This window comes from Phalacrocorax aristotelis, chromosome 6, assembly GCF_949628215.1.
Source record: "Phalacrocorax aristotelis chromosome 6, bGulAri2.1, whole genome shotgun sequence".
Classification (NCBI taxonomy): domain Eukaryota; kingdom Metazoa; phylum Chordata; class Aves; order Suliformes; family Phalacrocoracidae; genus Phalacrocorax; species Phalacrocorax aristotelis.
The window spans coordinates 18,808,840-18,818,609 of NC_134281.1; the positions used below are offsets into that span (position 1 = coordinate 18,808,840).

The window sequence follows — 9,770 nt, forward strand, 5'->3', positions numbered from 1 at the left end:
CCAAACGCGCCGAGCCCGCGCGACACCTCCGGCGAGGAAGGGCCGCTTCGCTTTACGGCGGCGCCCGCCGGCGGGAGGAGGGATCGCGGCCTTCCACGTGGGGCGGCAGTCGAGCGCAGCCCGGTGGCGCCATGAAGCGGCCTAGTGAGAGCCGGGCCGGGGCGGCGGGAGCGGGGCACCGGCAGCCGCGGGTGGGGCTGGGCCTCGGGCAGTATCGCTGACGAGCGCTGTGAGGCGAGGGGATGGCGGTGGCGGGCGGTGGAGCGGGAGAATGGCGGCGGCGCGGGGCGGGGGAATCGGACACCCGGGCTTGAGGGAGCGGCGGGGGCGAGCGGCGGCGGGAGCTTGGTCGCTTCCCCGTGAGCGAGGGTTTGTCCCGGGGAGCCGGGACTGGCGGGCCCGGTGCCCCGGGGCTGACGGGCCCGGTGCTTTGCAGAGCTGAAGAAAGCCAGCAAGAGGCTGACCTGCCACAAGCGCTACAAGATCCAGAAGAAGGTGAGTCCCGGCGGGCTGCCCCTGCCCCGCGGAGCGGGGGGAAGAGCTGGGCGAAGGGCCACATGCGGAAAGGAACGTAGGCTTTTTACATCATTACATTTCGCATGATTTTGGGCCTCTAAGTCCAAGTGTAGCTTTACGATGAGACATTATGCAATCGAAACACTTCAATCTAAAGTCAGAAACGTACCATTTTTTACTCTATCTGTAAATAGGAGGGATATAGCCTTTTTTTTTCCTTAGACTGAGAAAATATTCTTGCTTCTGTCTTCAGATCAGAGAACACCACCGAAAAGTCAGGAAGGAGGCCAAAAAACGTGGACGCAAAAAGCCCAAGAAAGATCCTGGTGTTCCCAGTGCTGCACCATTTAGGGAAGAGCTTCTACGGGAAGCAGAGCAAAGAAAGCAGAGGGTAAAATTGTGGTAAAGAGGACAAGAATTAAGACCGTTCCTATCTTCTCAGAAGCTTTGTGTGTGTATGTGCACGTGTGCGTGCCCAGAGGTGCAATCATGGTAGATTGCAAATGGTCCTAGTAGACACATACTTTGGAAAAATAATATATTTACTTCCAGCATTATACAGAGTGTAACAATTTGCCTTTTTATTTTTAACCTTCATTTCATCACTGTGTGTATAAGCATGCTGGAAGGGTCATTTCTAATGTAATCAGAATTGCCTGTGATGCTAAGATACACAGATGTCCCATCAGAATGCTAAAAATTAAGTCTTGTCATTATGTGATTGCAGAGAAAGCACGATCTGCTATCTGCAGTGTGGAGTAATGTGGCAGCACCCTTATCAGTTGTAATGTTGCTGCACAGCTGTTATTTTGGGGTCTAGCTAATGGATGTATTGCCTCTGGTTTTGAGGCAACTGAAGGCAACAGTATTCTTTTCAGGGTAGGATGCAAAAAAAGTTCCCAGTGTCACTTGGACAGACATGACTTCTAAATAAGCTGTCTCAGGAAGTTTGGTCAGAAATAAATAAATGGGGAAAAAGAACAGTCTTCTTACCACTTTCAAATGTGTTTTATCTGGCATGGGTTTTTGTTTACAATCAGCTTGAAGAACTAAAACAAAAGCAGAAGCTGAACAGACAGAAAGAACATGAAAAGAATAGGAAGCTTGAAGCTAAAAAGAATGAAGCCAAAATCAGGGAAAAAGCAGAGGGAAAGGTAGGTGTCTGGTATGATTTTGATTCTTTGAAGCTTATAGAAGGAATAAAAGTCGTCCTGAAACTACATCTTCTTAAGCAGTACGTTCCATGTTACATTTTCATGCTATATATGCACACAAGTATAATACAGTAATTCTCAGTTAAATCATTCCCTTTCATTTTTATTTGCATTCAGGAATCCTCTGGCAAATCTAAAGCAAACACTAGCAAACTGCTGGATAAAAATTCAAAGAAATCATTTTGCAGGGAGCTCAAGAAGGTGAGACGTTTCAACTATTTTTATATAATTTGATGAGAGTCAGCAATGAGACCACTAGTTATTTCCTCGAGCAGCTGCTAGAGAGTATAAAGATTGTTTGTGATAAACTTCAACGGTGAAGTAAGGGATTTTATGACAGAAAATGCAAGGGTTTCAGTCTTGTCTGGTGTGAGCTACTGAGACATCCAGCACTTTGAGGCATTAGACTTCTTGGGCCAATGTCAGTACATACTGAGTGACCAGAGAGCTCTTGTAGTAAGGAGTACGAGTATCTAAGGATTTCTTGCCTTTGGAGGAAAAAGATGAAAATTGCTTCAGCTTTCTGGTTTGTAGTTCAGAAGAAAGGAGCTCAAACAAGAACAGTCTTATGAAACCTCACCAATCATTCTGTGAAATTCAACATTAACTGTTGTAACCACAGCTATTCCAGAGTTGCCATCTGTGAAATGGTCTGTCGTATCTGATCTAAGAATCTTTTTCTAACCTAGGTGATTGAAGCCTCAGATGTGGTTCTAGAGGTTTTAGATGCAAGAGATCCAATGGGTTGCCGGTGTCCTCAACTGGAGCAAGCTGTAACTTGCTCTGGAGGAGACAAAAAGCTGCTTTTGGTTCTGAATAAAATTGGTAAGAAGCACAAGTTTTCTTAAAGTGTTAGTTGGTCACTCTGGGGTTCTGTGGTAGGTGAGCTATGAAGATGATTTTATAGGAATCTGAGATTCCATTGAAGACATAAGATCCAACTCTGAGCTCACTCCCCTACTGAAGGGTAACATTTCCTCCACCTTTTAGCCTAGTGTGCTGAGAAAACACCACTGACAGGTAAATGCACATTAGCCCCTTTCTTTTGCAGTAACCTGTGAGGACTTTGGCCAGTTTCAGCCAATTCTGACAGAAGTTAAAGATCTTAAAATTTTTAACATCTTTCTGAATGTAGGTGAGTAGGCAAAGGTCTCGATGCTGGTCCTCACTGAGGCAGTGGCTGAGTTAAAGATTAGCAAATGAATGCAACAGTAGTATTTGAAATTCGGCTTTGGGAAGTATTTTCTGTCTTCCGTTGCTGTATGGACAAATCCACACAAAAGCAGGTGAAACCAGCTAAAAAGGCTGGAGATCACGGGGAAGAAAAGGAAATACCAAGAGCGACAACAAGAGCAAAGGGAATCCCTCTGCAGTGATGATGGGATAATCCTTCACAGAATATCACTCTCTGTACCATACAAAGTCTCCTAGTGAGACCCCAGTGTTAAAAATGTGATGTAGGGGCCAAAAATGTAATTGTGGTATGTTCTACTTGAGGCAGAAAATAAAGACTAAAACTTGCAACACTGGGTGCCTTTGGGAAACATACCGAGTACTTTTACTAGAGTTTTCAGCCAAGCATTATTTGTCATAAACATACTAAATAAACAAAATACAGCCTGGTTTCTGATTCTACATAGTGATATTTAAGATTCATAGGAGTCAAAGGTCTGTGCTCTTTTTTCCAGATCTAGTGCCAAAGGAGAACTTAGAGAAATGGTTGAATTTTTTGAAGAAGGAGTTTCCAACGGTTGCTTTTAAATCAGCAACACTGATGAAGGACAGGACTATGGTAAGAGCACTGCAGGCTGTCTCATGACTAAGTTGTATGCATTTGCAATCATAATGCATTGAAACATGTTGAAAAACAGGAACTCTTTAAAATTCCTTTTCTCCTTGTCTGATTATACTGCTGTGGTTGATGGATTTGCACTTTGACTAAGCTTTGTGGTACTGTGGGGGAATCCTTGCTGTTAGAGTACATATTGTTATTTGTACCCAGGACGCTGGACTAGAATAAAAGGAAGTCATCTTTTTTTTTTTTTTTTACTGTAAGAAAGACAGTCGGGGAGGAGGATGAGGAACTTTTTATCTCTCTGTAGGATGGTTGCACCAGTTACATCTGAATTGTTTTGTAGGTAAAGTGCTGCAGGCTATACTACTGCATTCATCCTGATTGTGCTCATCAATAAAGGTAGCACCTAACATCTTTGTGAAGAGTATAAAGGGGTTAGCTCCCTATGTCCTAGTCTCAACTCTTTGCAGCTGCTTGTCTGAGTCGTACATGTATCAATACCTTAATGCTTCACACATCTTAACCCTGATAATGGCATAGTGAAATAGACCCTCCTGCAGAATGGTGCAGAAACTGCAACACAGAGAGCAGGCTTTTAAAATCTTCAAAAAAATTGAAGCCTCTTGAGTGAATTTGCAGATTTAAGGATTCAACTATCCGAATGTACATGGGGGTTTTTTTTTTGGTCACACAACAAATCTGCAACACAGCCTGAACTGAAATCACAAACCCTACAAGTCAGTTCACATTCCCTTTTCTCTTAGTTGATGGCTACCTTTTTTACTGTCACTTAACTGATCAGGCAATTTCTTATTAAACTAATTCCTTCTGTTTAGAAGAACAGAGTAACATCCTCTAGTAGAGGATAGGAGTTGGAAACGTTACCGTAGATGATAAAATCTAAGAATACATATTAATCTTCCTAAATAGCTACTGACCTTGGGGGGTTTTTTGCCTTTGAATGCTGTAGCAGGAGCAGTTCACAAAAAGACGGGCTCGTGTTGATTTTTCAAGAACCACTGAATGTTTTGGAAGCAAATGCCTTTTGAAACTTCTTCAGGAGCATGGCAGGACTCAGAACAAAGCCATTCAGGTTGGGGTAGTAGGTAAGCATTTGAAGAGACAGGAGGAGTTTCCTTCTCCCATAAAGCTTTGGTATCCTGTATTGCAAATTGGGTAAAACAACTAACGCAAGACTTTCTTTTAGGCTTTCTAGTAATTTTTCTTACTTTCACATAAGACTCACTATTTTAGTACTTCAGTTGACAGCAATCTATGTTGCACTTACACACATGTAGTCTCTGTGATCTGTGGAAGACACATGGTGCAAGGCCGTAGCTGATTCATCAGCTCAGGAAAATGAGCAGGTTACATACCATGCAGCTTGCACTACCTTCCTCCTGTCTGATAAGATTAGTGGTGTTACATTCAGTGATGTCTTTCACATCCCTTGTATTATCAGTGTGAGAAATGAGGATACAGACTTTGTCTTACTTGTGTAGTGAAGACTTCAGATCCAACTCTGATCTCACACTGAAGATGTACCACAGAAGAAACAGTGCTACATAGGTGCTGAATTTTTTATTTAACTTACAAGGATTTATGTGGTTTTCTTCAGGTTTCCCTAATGTGGGAAAGAGCAGCATAATCAACAGTCTTAAAGGAGTTCGTGCTTGCAATGTTGGCCTAGCAAGAGGTGTTACCAAGTAAGCTGAGTCTGATAAAAGCTGTTCGTTTCCTTGTTTGTTGTTGTGTTCTGATTACCTTGAGTTTGTTGTTTGAGTACAATTTCCGTCCCTTAACAGCAAAGTGTGCCCCTGTGTGCAGTTCTAAATGCACATTTCAGTTTGTCAGGATGAAAGATACTGATCTGTGTGACACAAGCTGTCATGAGGAATACAGCGTAAAAACTTGCCCTTTTTGTACATTTAGATTTCTGTCCAGTGCAAAGCATATGATGAGAAAGCATGGAAACTGACTCTCTATGGAGTACACTCAGTCCAACACTGAGCTTTGTGTCTTGCATCCCTCACCATTACCAGTCCTTTGCTAGTTGATTTATCAACTTACAGTGGATTTCTCTCTGAATAGGTCCATGCAAATTGTGCACATCGATAAACAGACAAAGATGTTAGACAGTCCAAGCATAATTGCAGATCCTTCCAACAGTGCTGTGGCTCTGGCCTTGAGAAATATCATAGACACAGAAGAATCAGGCTCAGCAGGTGTGCTTGAGGGAGCAGATGCCATTCTAAATCACTGCAGTAAACAGCAGGTGAGCTCCATCTTTTTCCAAATCTCTCACTGGATTTGATTTCTCTGTAGGTTTCTTAAGCCATTAATCAAAGTTCATTTCACTTCAGCTAGTTCTGGTAGTTGCACTGCTTTCCCCCAACCACGTATAGCAACTCTGAGTTGACATAATGAGTGGCAAACTTTGGCTATTGTACCCAACACTAAGTGTGATCTTTCATCCTTATAAATGGAAGGCAGGAACAGCATACCAGGATCCTGACAGCCAGAGCCTGTTCTCCGAATAACTTTTCTGGTTTTTAAGAAAACCTGCGTCTAAGATATCTAATCTGATATCTCAGATCTCATCACAGTATCAGAGTGAAAAATGATGATATTCTGACTGCTTCCTATTATTACAGTGAAGACCTCAGATCCAACTCTGATTTCACTCTAGTTTCAAGTAGATTAACCTAAGCCTAATTCCCATTCAGTTCTATGATAATTTTCAAACCAGTGTGCTGTCTCTATATACCCACTAATATGGGTGAATGGCAGATCAGTTTGTTGATGAAGTAGGCATTTTGCTGTGTCATACTTACTTCCACATGCAAGAGAAAAACAGTTCTTCACATACTTGTTTGTCCTCATTATAACTTAATTTTATTTGGTTTTTTTATTCCTAAAACTAAGAGAAAAGTGGGTATCTCTTTCTGAATGCAGCTTTTTCTTTTGCACTAGGTAATGATGCACTATAGTATCCCAGATTTCAGGACCACTGAGGAGTTTTTAACTTTACTTGCTCAGAAAAGGGGTATGCTGAAAAAGGGAGGTGTTCCTGACGTAGAGAATATAGCCAAATTACTACTTTGTGACTGGACAGGGTACGTACGCTATGAATTTTGCCTTATGCTGCTCACCTTTTCCACATCGTTAATCCAACACAGCAGAAGCTCTGAGTCCTAATAAGTACTTAGAAAGGAGGGGCTGCTTCTTACCTTTTTCTTTTTTTCTTTCTCACATTGTACTTTGGTAAAGATTGCTGAACTGGCTAACAGATTTAGAGAATGCCATCCATGGGTAATTTTCTGAAGTAGTGAAGGATACATAGAGTCAAAGCATGTTGCAGATTACTCCATAGCCAATTTGCTGACTTCTGCTATAACTCCGTTAGGGGAATTTGCTTTCCATTCAAATACTGAGTCCATGTAGTCCTCTTCCACAGACAGGAAAGGATATGGCAAACTTATAGTGGTTCCTATATTCTAAGAGTGGGAGCAAATGTAACTTGGTAATCGAGTGTGACTATTTCCCTTGCTCAAGTGGTGCAGCTGGTTTTACAGCTCATGATTTTACAGGCAGATGACTTGTGGTGACAAAGCATGCTACTTCTTTTTCCTCTCTGGAGTGGGCTATCCACTTAATACTCTTATTGACAACTTCAGAGTCAAATTTAAATAGCTATGTTACTGCTGTTAAACAAACAATAATAAATGAGTAGTTAGGTGGAGGAGTTTGAGAGGCTTGTGCACTGGGTTTTATGTTTAACTACAGTGATTGAACTATGTTATCTTTGGTTGTCTTTTAATGCTGATATTTTATTTTCCCAGAGCTAAAATAAGATACCACTCACAACCTCCAGAATCTCACAGACCACCACCGTATCTTACAGAAGACAAAATAACTGAAATGCAAGTGTGCTTTAATTTAAAGAACCTAGAAGAAGAAAACAACAAGACTGTTCAAGGTAGGACTCTTACTGTAATGCACTGCTACCATTAAGAGTGGTAAGTAGTAGTTTTAATGGGAGATTTTGAATGGAAGTCCCCTGGGGCTTATATGACAGCTTTGCCAAAAATGCAATGAATATGAACCTTTTAAAAAAATGGATCCTGATGCAACAGAACAGTGCATTTGTGTGCTGTCTTAATGCAAATTACCCCTGCTAGTTCTTAAATTCTGCTCATCTGACCTGACCTAACCCTTCTAAATAGGAAATAGGGGAGAAGAATGGCAAAGAGCACATAAACACTAGCTAATTAAGCCAATAAAATAGATTTTACTCAGTACAATCTATGCTCCAATCCAAGTCCTTCATCTCCTAGCAGTCTTCTGTCGATGCCTCAGGGAAAGCTAGTCTCAGAGAATTGTCCGATGTTCTACCTGTTTATGTGGGAGTGCGGGTCTTTTCTAGCCCTGACCTAAAATGGCTGTCCTCTCAGGGGGTAGGAATTACCTCTGATACTGTCTAACAGTGACCTAACAGACACTTCCTATGTTTTTCTCAGCTTTAAAATACCCCAGTCCAGCAAGCAGCATCCTTTTCCAGTCAGCTGGTATGACAGATGGGACAATAGAGGAAAATAAAGTGATAGAGGTAGCATCAGAGTGGGAAAACTTGGAAACAAGCAAGGAGGGGAAGGAAGAGGAGGAGGATTTCACGGAAAGTGATGATGACCAAGACGATGTAGAAGAAGAAATGGATATCAAAGAGGTAAATAATGGTTTCATTAGGCTGCTTCTACCTGTTTAGATCCTGACATAAAGTACCCAGTCAGCATCCTGCTGTAAACTGAGAATGTGTAGGCACTCTAGAGCCACCAGGAGTAATCAAAAAGTCCTTCTCTTGGAGGTAAGGGTTGGGGTTTTTGCTCAATTAAGGAAACAGAATTGTTAAGTCAGTTTTAAGGCAGTGTGTTCCTGACCAACTATGCAAGGGGACATCCACACTATTATCAGTCTCTGTTAGATTTCATTTGCACAGGGGACTTCATTAGTGATGTCTGAATAAGCACATATGTCTGACCTCTCTGACCTGCAGGAAAGCGAAGTTCAGGTCATCAGGAAAGCAAAGCTTTTAAAACGACAAACAAATCCTACAAATTCAGAAAAGCAGATAGCAGGTCCGTATGTATTAACAACCCTGTCTTGAAGGACAGTCTCTAATACTGTAGCACTTGCATTGGTTTCACTTAACATGGTTTTCTATTCTCAGAAAGCAAACATTCCAATTCACTGTCATTCAGCTTGGATAAGACAGCAGATGAAGATGATGCCTACGATTTTAATACAGACTATGTGTAATGAATTTTGTGTCAAGACGCAATTGGGAGACTCCTACTACTAGCTTTCAGACAGTCATGAAGACTTGTGTTGCAGCAGAAGTTGGAGGAATGCTGCATACCAGAGCTGCTGCAAAAATTCAGTTATCGCTATGTCAAATAATGTGTGTAATACTGTATCTCCCTTGATTGTTCCAGATTTTATACAAGTCTTGGAAACTGTATTCAGCTTTAAATCCTAAACTTGATTTCCTGTATTAAAAAAAAAAAAAGAAGCCTAAATTTAAAAATTCCCAATAGACAGAGTTAGTCTGTCCACTTTGCAATAACAACGTAAGTAATGATAACAATATGTTTCAAAAGGGTAAACCCTCTGTCTTTTTCTTTGAAAAACAATGGTAAATGTTTAATTCTAGTGATGTTCAAGCAATAAAAGTTTCAGGGTAAGTTTTCATCCTTCCTTCATAAAATCTGAGTGAGGTCAGTAAGTTCTCAGTATACTTATGCAAAACTTGAACTTCCGTATGTAAAGGCTTGCTAGAAAATGCTACTTATTTCAGCTAGACATAAGGTATTTTATCTAAGCACTGCTTTAGATATTCAGAAGTTTCACTGGAAAAGGTAACAGATTATGATATTAAGTAATCTGCCTTCACTGGAGAACAAGCTGCTTGTTCTTACTGTGCTCTTGAACAAAAGACACATTTCCTGTTGCCACCTCTTATACTTGGCAACAACTGGTTAACTGTAAAGCAAAACATTGCCCTGTGCAATAAGGACATGTTCATGCCCTCAGCCAATAGCAGAACTGTTGAAAAGAAACAACAGATAATAAACCACAGAGATCAGCATCCATGACAGAAACTGTAGGCAGTGACTGCAATGAGTCAAGCAGTTGGAAGTCCTTTTAGATTATGAAGCAGTACTAAAACCATATTCATACACATGTAT

At 41.3% G+C, this 9,770-nt stretch overlaps 1 protein-coding gene and 4 non-coding genes across 7 annotated transcripts; all 5 read left to right on the forward strand.

The window, feature by feature from the left end:
- Positions 1-25: 25 nt before the first annotated feature.
- GNL3 (G protein nucleolar 3) lies at positions 26-9,197 on the forward strand. 3 transcript variants are annotated; one of them, XM_075096349.1, is made up of 16 exons: positions 26-144; positions 437-495; positions 770-907; positions 1,557-1,670; positions 1,848-1,931; positions 2,420-2,555; positions 2,782-2,865; positions 3,419-3,522; positions 4,496-4,631; positions 5,144-5,231; positions 5,617-5,800; positions 6,499-6,641; positions 7,368-7,504; positions 8,046-8,251; positions 8,579-8,660; positions 8,753-9,197. In XM_075096349.1, exons 1-16 carry the CDS (start codon positions 132-134, stop codon positions 8,839-8,841), a joined length of 1,797 nt encoding a protein of 598 aa, XP_074952450.1. In that variant the 5' UTR covers positions 26-131; the 3' UTR covers positions 8,842-9,197. The 3 variants fall into 3 exon arrangements, with proteins under 3 accessions (XP_074952450.1, XP_074952451.1, XP_074952452.1); XM_075096350.1 differs by lacking the exon at positions 2,782-2,865; XM_075096351.1 differs by lacking the exon at positions 1,557-1,670.
- LOC142059465 (small nucleolar RNA SNORD19) lies at positions 2,615-2,690 on the forward strand. The gene has a single exon (XR_012661364.1). It is a non-coding gene; the product is annotated as a small nucleolar RNA SNORD19 (small nucleolar RNA).
- LOC142059466 (small nucleolar RNA SNORD19) lies at positions 4,991-5,064 on the forward strand. Its single transcript, XR_012661365.1, has one exon. It is a non-coding gene; the product is annotated as a small nucleolar RNA SNORD19 (small nucleolar RNA).
- On the forward strand, positions 5,468-5,545 carry LOC142059470 (small nucleolar RNA SNORD69). Its single transcript, XR_012661368.1, has one exon. It is a non-coding gene; the product is annotated as a small nucleolar RNA SNORD69 (small nucleolar RNA).
- LOC142059467 (small nucleolar RNA SNORD19) lies at positions 6,141-6,216 on the forward strand. The gene has a single exon (XR_012661366.1). It is a non-coding gene; the product is annotated as a small nucleolar RNA SNORD19 (small nucleolar RNA).
- Positions 9,198-9,770: the final 573 nt, after the last annotated feature.

What these genes read in the sequence shown, in the direction of transcription:
- GNL3 (XM_075096349.1), top strand. An exon ending in CAGAGCAAAGAAAGCAGAGG is followed by an intron (nt 908 to 1,556) that starts GTAAAATTGTGG and finishes GTTTACAATCAG; the next exon opens with CTTGAAGAACTAAAACAAAA. An exon ending in CTAGCAAGAGGTGTTACCAA is followed by an intron (nt 5,232 to 5,616) that starts GTAAGCTGAGTC and finishes CTCTCTGAATAG; the next exon opens with GTCCATGCAAATTGTGCACA.